The following is a 17,647-nucleotide window of genomic DNA, read 5'->3' as shown; positions in this document are numbered from 1 at the left end:
ATCTGGGTCCGGAGAGATAGCACAGCGGTGTTTGCCTTGCAAGCAGCCGATCGAGGACCAAAGGTGGTTGGTTCGAATCCTGGTGTCCCATATGGTCCCCCGTGCCTGCCAGGAGCTATTTCTGAGCAGACAGCCAGGAGTAACCCCTGAGTAATGCCGGGTGTGGCCCAAAAACCAAAAAAAAAAAAAAAAAAAAAAAACAAAAAAAAACCCCAAAAAAACACCTCCATCCTTACTAAAATACACAGGAGGCAGAGCCTATTCCATCAAGAATGTGAGGCCAGCAGTTTAAGTTTTTGCACAGCCATGGGCCAGACAGCAAGGCAATCCCTTCTTTCTACACATTTCCAGCTCTATTAGACAAAGGCTTCCTTCCCCATGGTCCCACCCTGCATGTAAGAGTAGGTTTTAACCCAAAGTCAAAGACTTGCTCCATGCAGTAAGAAAAGCTGGTTGTGGTATGCTTGGCTGTTCAAACTTATGGATACAATAATGGGAGTTAAGAGTGAAGTACCAGGGAACGAATGCCTGGGGAGAGCACAGGTCTGTACTGCAAAGATGTGGCAGCCTTTGACAGAAACACAACCTCAGCCCCAAAGGCTCTGTATAAAATTGAAAATGGGAACCCTAGACTGCCACTCAAGCCAGTACAGAACCAGATCCTTGCCTAATCTTCACAAAGCAGCTATCACAATGAAGTGTCACAATGAATGAATAGACCATTTAGATTAAAGAATGGAGACACAATCTTGAGAGGTGCCCAAGCTCCCAAGAGTTATTCAGTCTCTTCAATAAAGACTGGAAATGACAATAATATGAACTGAATGGCCAACAAACTGAAGCGATAAGAGACCTTTAACAACAATAAAAAAGAAAATTGCAATCGAAAGTCACAGAACTAATATTGTGCCTCCCCAAATCAAATAACTGAAAATCAACAACAGAGGCAAAATAATTATGCAAGGAAAACTACAGATCATGATACTGGAGATAGTACAGTAGGCAGGGGACTTACCTTACATGCAGCCAGCCTGGGTCCTATACAAGTGATTCCTGAGTGTAGAGCCAGAAATACCATATTTTCCAGCGTATAAGATGACTTTGGAAACAAAAAAAAGTCAACCGAAAATCGGGTATATCCCAAAAAATGTTTCAATATGCCGCTAAACGAAAAAAAATATCAGGCCGCAGAGTTTCCAAATCTCTTTCTTGGGGGCTCCCAAACAGTACTAAAGGAGATCTGGGGGCCACTTCTGGCAAAACCCAGCTAACCATGTTGGTGGTTCAGTGTTAGGGTCTGAGGATGGGGTGTTGTTTGATTCATGTAGTGGGGGAGATTAATTGATGCCACCAGGGAATTGCCAGAAAAGGTTCCTATGATAAGGGACCAATCACTGCAAGGCTGCTTGGATGCCTCTCTAATTCAGCCAATCCAAGCAAGCTTTTTATGCATGCAAATTAGACAATGTTTTGGATCCGAATCTACACTGTAAAAAGCCTGCTCAGATTGGCCAGAGTCAGAGAGGAAGTCTATTACAGTATAACCTTTGAACCTTTGCTTGCTGTGATTGGCTCACTGTGGTACATACAGTTGCAGCACAGGAACGGTCTGTCTGATACAGCGAATACAACAGGCCTAAACCTATGTTTTAACTGCAAAATTAGGGGGTCGTCTTATACGCCCAGTTGTCTTTTACGCCAGAAAATATGGTAGCTGCACACTCTTGGATTGTGGTTACAAAACAAAACAAATAACCCCTTCCAAAACAAAAACTTCAAATCAATACTAAACATAACAGATGAAGACACAAGGAAATGGGAACATAATCCTTATTCATAGATTGGAAGAATTAACATTGTTAAAATGACCATCTTACCAAAGCAGTACACAGAATCAATGCACTCTTCATAAAAATTCCAATGGCACATTTAGGGGCTTAGAATAATTGTAAAATTTATATGAAGTAATAATATTCCTCAAAAAGCCAAAACACTTCTGAGAAAAAAAGACAGATCTGCCTTTTTTTTTTACTTTATGCTATAAAACTATAGTAAACACAAAACACAATTCTGTTACTGAAATAATGGCACTCCTAGATCAATGGAATATAAATGAGAGTGCCAAAATAAATCTAGTGGTGTTTGGACAGTTAACTCTATGATCAAAGAGGTACATCAAGTAGAGCATGAAAGGCCCAAAAGATCATATTAAGAAAACTGGTTAGTCTGTTAAAAAAAAAAAAAAAAAAAGAAAATTGGATCCCTATCTCTACCTCATACAACACACAAATGGATCAGACCCAAATCCACAAAATGACTCATGGAAAACACAGCCAATCATTCTCCATCATAATTACTTTGGAGGCACCTGCAAGGATTTGATACTGCTGGCTAAGAAAACAGAAAAGAAATAAAATAAAGTCACTACATCAAACTAAAATATTTTAACACTGCAAAAGAAATGATGACTAAAAAACACCACTGCACCTGAGAGAAAATATTCACTCACTATATATCTATTTACAAAGTGCTAATAGTCTAGATTTGTGTGTGTGTGTTATGTATCACATACAGAACAACAAACAACAAATCACCCATTAAAAGAATAGGAATTGAAGATATATTTCCCACAGACATGGTAGATGCTCAATAGGTATATGAGAAAGTGTTCATTATCACTGATTATTTGAAATGTAAATCAAAACAATATACAAACTTACATCACAAAAAATGGCTCATCTCTACCAGGAAGACCTACCACTGCTTTGGCATTGACTTACTCCAAAGATTCTCTCAACACCCAGACGACTCAACAACAGCCTGCTTGCAGGGCAGATTGCTCCGCATTTAATGGTATGCTGAAACTAGAGGATGCTCCACACTAGCCTGACATCAATGAAAGAAATGCACAGAATCCTGAATCTTTAAATATAAGAACCTGATACCAACAATAGCTTAGTGTGAAAAAGTTTCACCAGGACCACAGAGAATGACTCGAGTTGGACGAACTGGTATGCCTGGAACCCAGAGTCAGTCTTAAGCCAATAAACTTCTGGGGTGAGGCCTTTTTGTAATAAGGCCAAGGATTTTTTTTCTGTTTTCCCCATATTTTTCTGGACCTATGCAAACAACGGTGATTGCCACTATCACACCTTTATTATATTTTTTTACTCTTATCCTTTAAGGAAAAAAAAAACAATTTACTGAACTTAAAAACAAATAACTGTGTTAGAATGCCTGTCTCGAATACAGGCAGGGGATGGGAAGGGGGGGGAATGTTACACTGGTGAAGGGGGGTGTTCTGTTTGTGACTGTAACCCAACTATGATCATGTAACTTAAATAAAAAATATTTAAAATAATGGCTCACTTCAAATAGTTTGAAACAGACAGTACTGTTTTCCTGAGTGGGGATGTAATGTAGTGAAAAAGGAACCCTTATTTGCTGCTAGCAGGGTTGTTGTCTGGTTCAGCCTTAATGAAAAAATATGGAGTTTTTTAAAATTAAGAATAGAACTTCCGGGGCTGGAGTGATAGCATAGCAATAAGGCATTTGCCTTGCACACCTCCAACACAGGACAGACGATAGTTTGAATCCCAGCATCCCATATGGTCCCCCATACCTGCCAGGAGCAACTTCTGAGCACAAACCCAGGAATGGTCCCTGAGTGCCACCAGGTGTGACAACCCCCCCCCCCCAAAAAAAAAAAAGAATGGACCTTCTATAAGACGCAACATTTTTTTTTTTTTTTTGGTTTTTGGGCCACACCCAGCGTTGCTCAGGGGTTACTCCTGGCTGTCTGCTCAGAAATAGCTCCTGGCAGGCACGGGGGACCATATGGGACACCGGGATTCGAACCAACCACTTTTGGTTCTGGATCGGCTGCTTGCAAGGCAAACACCGCTGTGCTCTCTCTCTGGGCCCAAGACACAACATTTCAACTCTTTGGCATATAACCCAAGAACAAAAAAGTATTCATTTGAGAAGATATCTGCATACCATTTAGCGCGCATATGGAAGTTATTGCAAGGTTATTAGATAAAACCACCTAGAAAGCAAATCAAGATAGGAAAAAAAACCCAACAGTTTCATGGCCTGGTCTCTGAGTTATTCTAAAATGTCAGACATCAAGAGAAACCAGAAAAAACAACTGGGAAATAGAGAAAATAAAACAGGCATTTTTATCCTGGAAGTGAAAAAAAATTAGGGAAAGAGGATCAACTACATTGTTTACTAGTAACAGTAGTTACTAGTAATTACTGAAGTATGCCCATTAGATTCAGTAATGGGTCATCATTGAGTTTGAGAAATAGTTCTGTTAAACAACAAAACCAAATAACCCCATTAAAAAATGGGGAGAAGAAATGAACAGACACTTCACCAAAGAAGAAATGCATATGAACAACAGCCACATGAATATCACTTATTGCCAGAAGAAAGTAAAACAATAAAATATACTTCACATTTGTGAGACTGGCCTGTATCAAAAAACCAGAAACAGAGGTGCTGGCAAGGGTGTGGAGAAAAAATGAAACCTATGAACTATTGGTGGAAATATAAATTGGCTCAGTCCCTAAAAAAATTGTAATACTCCAAAGTTTCTCAAAAAAATATTCAAACTAGAACTTCTATATCTAATAGTTCTACCTCTACCTACCCAAAGAACATTAATCTGAAAAGCACTATTTTTTTCACTGCATTGTTATTTATAATGGCAAAGATTTAGGAAGAAGTCAAGCATTCAATAACAGAAGAGTTCATTAAGATACATTATAAAAACACAATGGAATACTACTTCCTTATAAGCAAACATGAAAAGTTTTCCCATGCTACAACATGGGTGGAGCTGGAATATGGTAATGATAAGCAAAATAAGATGAAGAAAAAAGATACTGAACATATATCACAAGTGGTATCACAAGAGATGATGTCCAAAGTAAAACAAACTCTTAGGCTCTGACCATATACTTGTTACAGGGGGCAGCAGGGAAAGCAGCATGAAAAGTGAAGATTCACTGGACTATGGCAGAAGGCTATTGGCATTTTAGTGATGGGAGTGGTATGATAACATAGTATACATAAAAAAAAAATCAGTTTTGGGCCAGAAAGATAGCACGGCAGTAGGGCTTACACACGACTGACCCGGGATAGACTTGGGTTCGATTCCCAGTATCCCATATAGTCCCCTGAGCCTGCCAAGAGTGATTTCTGAGCGCAGAGCCAGGAGTAACCCGAGGACTTCTGGGTATGGCCCCCAAACCAAACCCCCCCAAAAGACCCTAGAAAACAAAACCAAAAACATTTACAGTCTTGTAGACCAATATAACATCAATAAAAAAATAAATGAAAGTTTTGATGGGGCAGTGATGGCAAATTATCTCTAAAATGACAAGAGAACAAGAGACAAGAAACGGGAAATAATTAGTATATATGTTATGAGAAAATAATTGCAACTGAAAAGAAAAATGAGACAACTGAAAGTTTTTTTTTTAAGTGGAAGCAAAGCATACTGATGAGGATGATGAAATTTTAAGATTACCGAAGTTTATTTTAAGAGAAGATATGGGATTCTATCATAGTGGCAGAACAGCCTTGACTTTGTAACAGAAGTTGCAATAGAAAATAAGCTGAAGTGTGGGGAGCAGATGCAGGTAGGTAGGCTAATATATCAGTGGGAAATGAGGAAATTATTTTTCAACTTCATTAATTTTCTTGATGAACTAGGAAACCTGGTTGTTGTTTCCTGTAAGCATGGATGATAAGAAACTGGAGGTATAAGGGAAAGAAAATATAAAATTATGCCTTGGAATCAATTAAATTATGCAAAAAATTCAACCACATATAATATTTGGCAGGAAACAAGAACAAAAAATGATACCAAATTCTCACCCCAACACCCCACATATACAAAAGTGATATGTTCTAGTGAACATAGTGACAGGCTAGGTTTAGCTTTAATTCCTATGCTTTCTTTTTTTTTTAAATATGAATAAAGTATTTTTATTTATTACTTATACATTCATCTTTATATCATAAATCATTGTATATAATATGAGCAAGAGGTTTTTTTTTTTTTTTTTTTTGGTTTTTGGGTCACACCCGGCGGTGCTCAGGGGTTACTCCTGGCTGTCTGCTCAGAAATAGCTCCTGGCAGGCACAGGGGACCATATGGGACTCCGGGATTAGAACCAACCACCTTTGGTCCTGGATCGGCTGCTTGCAAGGCAAATGCCGCTGTGCTATCTCTCCGGGCCCCGAGCAAGAGTTTTTTTTTTTTTTCTCTTTTCTCTTTTTTTTTTTAATATAATTTTTATTTTGATCATAGTGGCTTACATATTGTTGACAATAATATTTTAGGTACATATTTACATAAAATCAGGGGGGCTTCCCATCCCCAAATTGTCCTCCCTACCCCTCTGTTTTTGTCCTACCTCCCATTTCCTCTTCCCTCACCCTCAGGGCGGCTAGAATATGTGGTCCCCTCTGTATCTAACCTACTACTTAGTAGTCTTGCATCAGTTTCGTCTTGATGCCTCCCTTATTTCCCCCTGTAAGTGGGGGCAGGGCTAGCTAGTTCAAGTTGTGTGGTTTTTGCCTGAAAAAGAGAAAGTAAATAAACTGGGGTAAGGGTCTAATACCCCGAAAATGGGCAGAATCCTTCTAGAGGTTCTCATCATCGATTTGGGAAGTGCATGAGAACAAGAAGGTGAAACACTCCACCAGTACCAAAAGAAGTGTCAAATATCCAGTGAGGACTCCGGTTATATCGATAGGCACCACAAAAAACAGATTAAAAAAAAAAAAAAAGGTAAAAAATAAAAAAACAACCAAACAAAAAAAACACGCCGTGGTCTTGAAATAAGAAACATGGCGTAGCACAAAACGCAAGAAGAGAAAGGAAGAGAGAGAAAAAAAAATAAGAATAATTGGGGACAACACTTTCAATACTGAATAAAAGATGCTTGCATCTAAAGTCCTTCTGTACTATTCTAAAATTTCCCAAAAAGCTAAGTGATACTCAGTACTTTGTATTTAGCAAAGCAGAAAAATATGTAACAATTTGGAAAGACAATTTTGAGATGAACTTCAAGATACTAAAAAGTTGAATATAGAGTGAAACAACATACTCCATTGTTCTAAATAAGAGAAATCCTCTTAACATTGATTTTCGCAAATCATCAAGCAATAGGTACCATGGTCAAAGTAATGATATTTTTTCCCTCAATTAAAAAAGTTATAGATGGAGGGAAATGGCACTGTTTTGGCATGTATGGCACTGGAATGATGTATGACTGAAATGTGTAATTAGCAGTATTGTAACTTCTGGAACCTCAATAAAAATGGTAAGTATATTTAAAAAATAAGTTAAAAGGAGTTATATCTGTCAATCTGTCACCCATTGTTAAGATAAATGTCTACAAAGACCAAGAAATAAGAAAATAATGAAGATTTCTTAGTACCTTTACATTCAAGTCTGGGAACTTCATTTCACCAAAAATTTCCAGCTTTTCATTTTCAGAGGTCTCATTTGTAACATCCCCTAAGTTTGCATCTTTGGAATCCTGTTTTACTTCATTTGCTGAAATAAAATATTCAATAGGAACTTTAAATTATAAAATAATTAAATCATTAAAAGTCTTGCAAAAATATTAGAATTTAGCAACATTTAAAGTTCAATGTGACAAACACGAATTTCCAGAAAATTATAAATAATTCTTCCTTCTCTGTAAAAATAATTCCATCATATGGTATAAAAAGAATTCACAGTAAGACATTGACAGGTATCACATTTAAGTTTTTGATCAAGTCCAGCTATATTCAACATTTTAAAAACTTGAAAGTCAAAGTAAAATTTATTTTCAAATTATTTCCTGATAAGATTTAGACTAATTTAAAAATTATGATTTAACATTTATGATTATAATAAGTAAACTCATTACAGTATGAATAATCAGTTGCTAATTAAAACACTTGAAAAGGAGTAAGATTTAAAAATGTGATCATACTTTTTATTTTGTTTGTTTTGGGGTCACATCCAAAAATATTCAGCGATTCCTTTTTCTGCACTCAGGAATCATGCCTGACAGGGCTTGGGAGACTATCTGGGATACCTGAGATCAGATCCAGGTTGACTGTGTGCAAGATATGCATCCTATCTGCTATACTATTTCTCCAGCCCTCCAAATTATGATCATACTTAAACACATATTTTAATTTAAAAAAGAGGGGGAGTTGAATAGTACAGCCGTTAGTGAACATGCCTAGCAAGTACTCAGACCAGGATCAATTTCCAGCACCACATAGTACCCTGAGCATCACTGGCTGTAGCTCTGGAGGCACCTACCACAGTCAAGGTGGCCTGGGTATCATCAGAACTTCAGAGCCTGACCAGCACTGCATCCTCAAGCACTTGCATTAAACAAACAGCAAATTGATCAGGAGTTGTTGGTGGGTCTCTGGGCCTCCTGAGCACTGGTAGGAGTGCTCCTCTGGCCCCCAAATAAGACAAAACAAAATAAAAATTTAGAGACTAACTGCTAAGGTCAATTATCTTTTATAAGTCTAAAAATATATTTATTTGTTAAATAATCAAATGGAAAATATTTAAACATTTGATCTGTTCATCAGCTAAATAAAACTGGGAAAACTTGCCAAATGATAAAACATTGTTAACATATTCTGAAATTAAAACCTTTTAATGTCATATTAATTATGCCTGAATAAATTCGAAAGTGTTAAATGTTACCTGTTGATAAAGGAGAATTAACTTCTGACTTCACTAAATCAGGATCCGGTACAAGAAGTTCTCTACTACAAAGCAAACAGGGCTAAAACATTATACAGAACTAACAACTTCTCTAAACATTAGTAAATACTAGCTTTAATAGCAGATGGGCATAACATAGGTAATATTCTCCAGAGACCATCTATATATTGGGACTAACAACTCAGCATATACACACAGAATCTTCATTAGAGTCCTAATCATATGCCTTCTTTGGTTTGTTTGTGGGCCACCCCTGGTTATGCTCAGGAGTTACTCCTGGGTATGCACTCAGAAATCACTATTGGCTTGGGGGACTATATGGGACGCCGTGGGATAAAACCGTGCTCTAGTCCATCGTAGGTTAGTGCATGCAAGGCAGACGCCCTACTGCTTGCGCCACAGCCCCGGCCCCTAATCATATGTCTTAATTATTAGGGAGTATAGCCATAAGAACTCTGCTATTCAGAGAAAATCTAATGACATATATCAAGCATTAAAATTAAAAAAAATATTACACCAATATAGAATAATGCATATAGGTGAATGCATATCTTTGTGCAACTGTAGGACATGAGGTGGCTCATTTATTTATTTTTTTAGTAGTCTGATGACAACGACAGCTTATGATTTAAAGGGTAAGCCTATGAAAATCAGAGTTAGAATCCAGGCTTATATATTGTTCTGTAACTTACTGTGTAAACTGTGGAAACATTGTTTGAATTTTTTGAGTCATACCATATTTTCAAAGATAATACTGCTATTCATCTACAGGGTTATTATGAGGTTTAAATGAGATAAAATATTTTTAAAGCCAATATCTGTATGTTAAATCAAAGTAAATCTGTAAGTAAATCAAAGGGACATCTATAGGATCTATTCAAATACAAAATAAAAATTCTATTGCTTTAAATGGATCAAAGTTTACAAAACTCTCAACCCTATCACTTACTTTAATAAGCTATTTTTTAGGGGAGTACTGATGATGGAAACTAGAGTCTCTCTCTCATGATGATGGAACCTAGAGTCTCTCTCTTTCACACACACAGGAGCTATGTGCCATACTACTGAGCTACATCTGTGGACCCTGATAAATGGGATTCATTAAATATATTTTATAGCTCTACAACTGCTCATTGGTTCAGGATTACTTCCTATGCAAGAGAAAAATTAAGCAAAACATTGCACATAAACTACACAAAACATTTGTATAATTTCTGAAGTTATTGGAAAACATGAATATATAAATCTTAGAAAGAGCCCTTGAGCACTGTCAAGACCCCCCAGCCAAAAAGAACCACCACATGCTTGCAAATGACTCTCCCAATTCATACTTCTCTGGGTTCATCTGTCAGATCACCATTCCAGTATGTCAATGGAATCAATTAAATGTCAATTTGGCTCTCTTGACAGTCTAGAAGTTCTTTGAGCACAAAGTCCAGGTACAGGGAAGACCCAAATGAAGAGGACTTTCCTTCCTAGACACTCCAAATATAGGAATATGTTCATTTACATATGGTAAACTGAGATGCCAAGAAAACTATTAGAACAAGTCCCAATAAAAGAACATTTCAGATGTTATTACAATAGTAACCAAGTGAGAATAAAGAAAATACCAGACAAAAATATATACAAAAAGATTTAAGTATTAATATTATATAGTAGGCATACTTATTTGATGGATTTATCCTTTTTATTAGTTTTTCATCACAATTTTCTCCCCAATGTCATAGCTGTCAAAAAATATGGATGCAGATCCACTAAAAAGCTTTAAAAAAGCCAATCCAAGCAATTCAAACTCTATCCTCAAGTGGCTGAAACCCATTAAGTTACTGTAAGCAGTCAACGGCAGATCAATTTCTATTCTAGAGTTTCACTGTGATAGAGGATATACTGAATGTTAAGTAAGATTAACTAGGACCTCATAACAATCTAGAAGAGAACTGAATAAGATAGTAGCAGTGAGAATTGAGAGTAAGAGGAAAAAATGTGGAAATAGAAAGGTAATAACATGGTGAACAGGACACATCAGATTAAGAAGTGAGGAATGTTATTTCTAATTACTCTGAAACTTCCATTCATAGTAATATAATTCCTGACAGATTATTTCTGAAATATATAAGTTATAGCTTTCATTTCAAAATATTAAGTTTTTTTTTTTTTTTTTTTTTTTTTTTTGGTTTTTGGGCCGGCCACACTCAGCAGTGCTCAGGGGTCACTCCTGGCTGTCTGCTCAGAAATAGCTCCTGGCAGGCACAGGGGACCATATGGGACACCAGGATTCAAACCAACCACCTTTGGTCTGGATCGGCTGCTTGCAAGGCAAATGCCGCTGTGCTATCTCTCTGGGCCCTAAGGAAGTATTTTCAATATTTCTCACATACTATTGCTAAAATTAACTTTAGCAGAGCAGTAGGGCATTCCTTGCACGCAGATGCCCTGGACGGACCTGGGTTCAATTCCCAGCATCCTATATGGTCCCACGAGTCTGCCAGGAGTGATTTCTGAGCACAGAGCCAGGACTAACTCCTGAGTGCCGCCAGGTGTGGCCCCCAAACAAAACAAACAAAAAAGAAATAATTTTGAATGAGAGTTTAAAATTCACATAAACATTTTACAGTTATTCATTAGAGTAGTAAGTTACTGTTATGCCTTGACAAAATAGAAAGAGAGAAGATAAAGGGCAGAAGGCGAAAAAGTGAAATATTCAGTTGAGCTAAGATGGATAAACAAAAGAGAACTAAACAAAAGAGAAAGCAAATAAAATTTACTCCACTCTGAAGAACTGCATAGATTACATAGGTTTATCCTTTCCAGAGAACTTTTCAGTAGGGTGAGGACATTTTCTTAGGGGTTCCCAGCCAGGATTTAATCACATCTATATATATTTATTACTACTAATAAAAATTATGGTAAATGTTTCATATATTTGTAAGTTCTTAATAAAATAAAAATGTATTCTTACTGTAGATATTGACAAAAAGATTAGAAGATGATTGCCCGAGAATAATTATTAGCATAAAAAATCGAAACTCGGAGCCGGGCGGTGGCGCTAAAGGTAAGGTTCCTGCCTTGCCTGCACTAGCCTTGGACCGACCGCGGTTCGATCCCCCGGTGTCCCATATGGTCCCCCAAGCCAGGAGCAACTTCTGAGCACATAGCCAGGAGTAACCCCTGAGCATTACCGGGTGTGGCCCAAAAATTAAAAAAAAAAATCAAAACTCAAGATTCTTGTTTCCTTTTGAGATGTTCACTTGCTGATTATAATCAATGTTCATTTCATTACACACTCACATATTCTATCTCTGAATAAGTTTGTTTTCAAACCTACTAGAACAATTCATTCTGTATATAACATTAGCTAAAAGCAAAAATTAATTGGTTCAGAAATTTCCTAGCCTGTTACCAAGCTGTGAGGTGCTGGGTCCCCTGATAATTACAAATGATTATTTCATCAGCAATACTATTGCTTCTAGCAAAAGACAAGAAACAATAGTTTATGTACCTTTAGAGAACAGAAAGGAAAAATAAAATGTCTCTTCATTCTGCCTCATTTTCTCTTTAAATAGAATGAAGAAAAAAAGAAATGCACCCCCCCCAAAAAAAAACAATTAAAACTATAGAGAGAACCAAGATACTATTCTTTCAGTTTGTAGCTCTGGATAGAGGAACAGACTACAGTAGGATTCTTGTTTATTTATTTATTTATTTGGTTTTATTGGGCCACACCCATTTGATGCTCAGCGGTTACTCCTGGCTAAGTGCTCAAAAATTGCCCCTGGCTTGGGGGGGACCATGTGGGACGCCGGGGGATCGAACCGCGGTCCTTTCTTGGCTAGTGCTTGCAAGGCAGACACCTTACCTCTAGCGCCACCTCACCGGCTCCTTGTTTATTTTTTGGTTTATTTATTTTTTGGTTTTTGGGTCACACCTGGCAGTGCTCAAGGGTTCCTCCTGGCTCTATGCTCAGAAATCGCTCCTGGCAGGCTGAGGGGCCATATGGGATGCTGGAATTCGAACCATCATTGGTCCTAGGTCAGCCGCTTGCAAGGCAAACACCCTACTGCTGTGCTATCTCTCGAGCCACAGTAGGATTCTTTGGGTTCAGATCTCAGCTCAGTTATCATATATATATATGATATATATATATGTGTCATATATATATACACATATATATGTTCTGTGTAAAGTTAATCACTTTGAATTTTAAGGCTTTAAAATTGTTTCATTAAATAATTTATTCAGCAAAGGGTGTACTGATGAGTATTATTTGCAAAAGTGTAAAATTTTTTCTTTTTGGTTTTGGGTCACACCTGGCAGTGCTCCGGGGTTACTCCTGGCTCTACGCTCAGGAATCACTCCTGGCTCTAAACTCAGGAATCACTCCTGGCAGGCTCTGGGGACCATATGGGATGCCAGGATTTGAACCACTGTCCTTCTGCATGCAAGGCAAACGCCTTACCTCTGTGCTATCTCTCTCGTTCAAAAGTGTAATATTTTACAAAACAGGCAATGTATGCATGGTATTAAGTGGAAAGAAAAGAATAATGTAGTTAATTAAGCTTGTTAGTTAAGGAGATGGTAGGCTTGTTTTTCCAGAACCCACTTTTCCCCTATATAGCCATAAATAGTTCTTTTTTTTTTTTTTTTTGGTTTTTCGGGCCACACCCATTAGATGCTCAGGGGTTACTCCTGGCTACGCGCTCAGAAATTGCCCCTGGCTTGGGGGTACCATATGGGACGCCGGGGGATCGAACCGTGGTCCTTTCCTTGGCTAGCGCTTGCAAGGCAGACGCCTTACCTCTAGCGCCATCTCGCCGGCCCCATAAATAGTTCTTATAAAGAAAAAGTGGCACATTCTTAGGAAGGGATGGGCAGATCTAGGCAACAGAGTGATCAATAAATACCATTGTGGACTCATCCTCTGAGGCATACTCCTTTATCTCCCAACCTATACCAAAGATTTTGAAGTATGCATTCAACGTGTCCTTATCTTAGACTTTTAGGGAGAAGGATAAGGTGACCACTGTCCTGGCCCAAAAGAACTTGCTGGTTTAGCTTTTTATAGTTATTGTCTTTGGGGTCACACTCAGCTCTGTTCAGGGATCACTCCAAGTAGGTCTAGGGATATGGGTGGGTGCCTAGGATCAAACCTAGGTCAACTGCATGCAAGGCAAGTGCCCTATCTATTGTACTATTTCTCCAACTCCTAGTTTATAAGAAGTTGAATTCAGCTCTTTATTTTGAGCAGGTTTCAGATTCATTATAAATATCACTCAATTTTAGCATATTCTAGAATTTCTGAAAACAATTTTATTATTAATATAGATTGTATAGCACTGACATTTTGCTTTAGATTATCCCAAATGAAGCTAATTAAAAAATTTTTTTTTTACCAATTTTACTCATTAAACATTTCCAAACTCATCAGTACAAGTGTTAGTGAATTCTAATGCTTTAGGTTTTAATATTAAACCTTTATTTCTTTTATGGAGACTGACAATAAGTATTCAATTACAATTTAAAACCTTAAAAATTCCCCCAACCAGATCTAAGAATACTTCTAATGATAAGGACAAATGGGGGACAGGCACAGTGAAATTATGGATACAGTGCAAAAGAAAGGGAATCATTCCTTATGGAATGTTCCAAGAGTGGGTACGTGATGCCTGATAACCTGGATAATATAGGTCCTGACAGACTGATTAGACACAAGATAACCATCTTAGCACTCTCTTTTCTGTTTTAATGGACAGCATTCTTTGAACACAGTAAAGAAATGCTGACCCACCTACCTTTGTTACAAGGGAAAATGTTTTTGCCATTCTCCAGAATACTTTTTTAGAAAACCCCTCCTATAACAAAGAAAGGGATTCCTTGCCTTTTATTCTCTTCCCTTTAATATTTAATAGTCTTTTCTGAAAATTTAGCCATTTTATCTCCAGTTCCATGCTTTCAATCTTGACTGCTTGAGGACAAGAACCTGAATGCGTGAGCCCCTGTAAAAATATTATCAATTCAAGTTTATTTACCTGTCAATTCTGAGTGTCTAACAATATCTAACCTAGCTCTCCTATATTCTATTTCTTTTTTTTTTTTTTTTTTGGTTTTTCGGGCCACACCCGTTTGATGCTCAGGGGTTACTCCTGGCTAAGCGCTCAGGAATTGCCCCTATCTTGGGGACCATATGGGATGCCAGGGGATCGAACCATGGTCCTTCCTTGGCTAGCGCTTGCAAGGCAGACACCTTACCTCTAGCGCCACCTCGCCGGCCCCAGCTATATTCTATTTCTATACTTGCACAATAGAAACGCATTCTTCTCAGTTTTAGTCTCTTAGTTTCTTTTTTTTTTTCTTTTCTGGTTTTTTTTTGAGAGAGGAGAGAGGAGAGAGAAGGAGAAAGGAGAGAAACACCTCTAGTCTCTTAATTTCTTAAGAGTAAAGGAGCACCTAATATAACAACTAAAAGAGGGGCCAGAGAGATATTACAACAGGTAAGGCATTTATCTTGCATGTGTTTGATTCAACACAGCATATGGTTTCCTGAGCCCTACCAGCAGTGATTCCTGAGCTCAGAGATAGAGTAAGCCTGAGCACAGCTAGCTGATATAGCTGATAAACCTATAATAATAACAATAACAATAATAAAAAGGAAGAAAATAAAAAAAGTCAAGAAAAGTATAATGGATACACTGAAGATAAATAAAGTTTAAAAAGTTTAAAGTAGGGCCCGGAGAGATAGCACAGCGGTGTTTGCCTTGCAAGCAGCTGATCCAGGACCAAAGGTGGTTGGTTCGAATCCCGGTGTCCCATATGGTCCCCTGTGCCTGCCAGGAGCTATTTCTGAGCAGACAGCCAGGAGTAACCCCTGAGCAACGCTGAGTGTGACCCAAAAACCAAAAAAAAAAAAAAAAAGTTTAAAGTAGAAAATTTTAAGTAATTTTGTTGCTATAAACTAAAATAGTTTCCTTTGTCCAGGAAAAAAGATATATATATATATGTATATATATATATAGGTAATCATATTATATATATAAACAAAGAACAGGAAGGGGCAGGGGAATTGTTTTAGAGAAACTCTGAAGCTTTAGTTTAAACTCAGAAAGCAAGGAGGTATGAGACTACATAACTGTGAGGAGGAAAATGTAGATTTAAGATTTTATGTTTAACTTACTCTTAGATAATAGTTATTCCTATGTATCAAAGATCTTAGCACAATGAAACCCTTCCTCAAAATATAAAATAGCTTTGCTATCTAGCCAACTAAGAAATGAACCAACATAAATAAGAGGCAAGTAAAAAAAAAAAAAAAAGAATTGATGGCAAGAATTTAGTCAACTTTTGGGGCCGGAGTTGTAGTTCAAGTGGTAAGGCATTTGCCTTGCAGGTGCTAACCTAGGACGGACTGCAGTTCGATGCCCTGGTCCCCCAAGCCAGAAATAATTCCTGAGCATCACCAGTGTGCCCCAAAAAAGCAAAAAAAAAAAAATCAACTTAAATACAGAACAGTCTTTGCTGCTCTCTAAGTTAAAGCATAAATTTCAAAATTCATAATGAAATACATAATGAAATTCATAATGAAATGTTTAAGTAATCTTGGGGCCGGAGAGATAGCATGGAGGTAAGGCGTTTGCCTTTCATGCAGAAGGACGGTGATTCTAATCCCGGCATCCCATATGGTCCCCTGTGCCTGCCAGGGGTGATTTCTGAGCCTAGAGCCAGGAGTAACCCCTGAGCGCTTCCGGGTGTGACCCAAAAACCAAAAAAAAAAAATATTTAAGTAATTTTATTAACTTGAGAGAACCTATTTCTTATATAAACAAATAGTTTGTGTTAGTTTTCTTATAAAAATTAATTTCTTATAGAAACTATAGTTTTAGAGAGAACTAATTTCTTATAGTAAAGTACACTGGGGGCTGGAGCAATAGTACAACAGTTAGGCATTTGCCCTGCATGCAGCCAACCCAGGATGGACACGGGTTCAATTCTGGAATCCCATTTGGTCCCCTAAGCCTGCCAGGAGGGATTTCTGAGCACAGAGCCAGAAATAACCCATGAGTGCTGCCGAGTGTGCCCCCTCCCCGCAAAAAAGTACACTAACTCAACAGTTTCCTTATTTTCATTTCAATTCTCCTCCCCAGTTTAAAGATAAATAAAAATGTAATGGTTTTACAAAAATATGGCATAATCTGATTTTTCTAGGAAGAAATTCAGAATGGAGCAAATTCTTAGCAACTAATTTACTCGCAGTTGTGGGATTTCCCACTTTCACCATTTAATGAAATGAACACAGCTATTATTCCAAAAAATAAACCTGCCCAATTCACATTTCTATCTATTCTTAACTGTTGCACATAATCAACATGATGTCAGTTAATTGACAATTGCCCACATTCAGTTTGCTCTCATTTACTTTGTATTCCTCAAAGGAAAAGCACCTGCAACTACCTTTTTTACTGAGTTCTTGCTAATTCTCCCAATACCATCTATTCTAAATCTTCCCCAGCAATTCTTAGATTTAATCCTCATAACCCTCATGAAAGAACACCTTCTCTTTACAGTTAAGAACATAATTTATAAAGAAGTGCACCTATTAGGTGGTAGTAAGATTTCAAATTTAGATCAGACTCTAAAGGCCTGGGTTTATGTATTTGTCTAGGGGCCTCCTAGAACACTCAGCTATCTGTACCTGGCAGTGCAGGGGGACTATAAGCAGCAGGGGACAGGAGACTGCAAACTAGGAAAGTACTAGCTCTTTTCCCTGGGTCTAGAGTTAAATTCATGGTGGTACTAGAAATGGAACCTTAAACAAATGACAAGGTGTCCTCTTCACTGTTTTACATTCTCAAAATTTAAAGATTGTCATCTTACTTTGTTAGTCAT

General features: G+C 37.6%; 1 protein-coding gene across 1 annotated transcript in view; it reads right to left on the bottom strand.

Annotated features, from left to right (window-relative positions):
- The window catches only part of TOPAZ1 (testis and ovary specific TOPAZ 1), a 91,649-nt gene that overhangs the window by 66,823 nt on the left and 7,179 nt on the right, over positions 1 to 17,647 (bottom strand). The window contains exons 3-4 of the mRNA XM_049777675.1: positions 8,747 to 8,808; positions 7,461 to 7,579 (exon numbers count right to left, since the gene is read on the bottom strand). Of these exons, the coding sequence (XP_049633632.1) occupies positions 7,461 to 7,579; positions 8,747 to 8,808 (181 nt within the window). The remainder of the gene's footprint in view (positions 1 to 7,460; positions 7,580 to 8,746; positions 8,809 to 17,647) is intronic.

The sequence above is a fragment of the Suncus etruscus genome, chromosome 7, assembly GCF_024139225.1.
Source record: "Suncus etruscus isolate mSunEtr1 chromosome 7, mSunEtr1.pri.cur, whole genome shotgun sequence".
NCBI lineage: Eukaryota > Metazoa > Chordata > Mammalia > Eulipotyphla > Soricidae > Suncus > Suncus etruscus.
The sequence above is the reverse complement of the archived record's forward strand: the minus strand, read 5'-3'. Positions and strand labels throughout refer to the sequence as shown.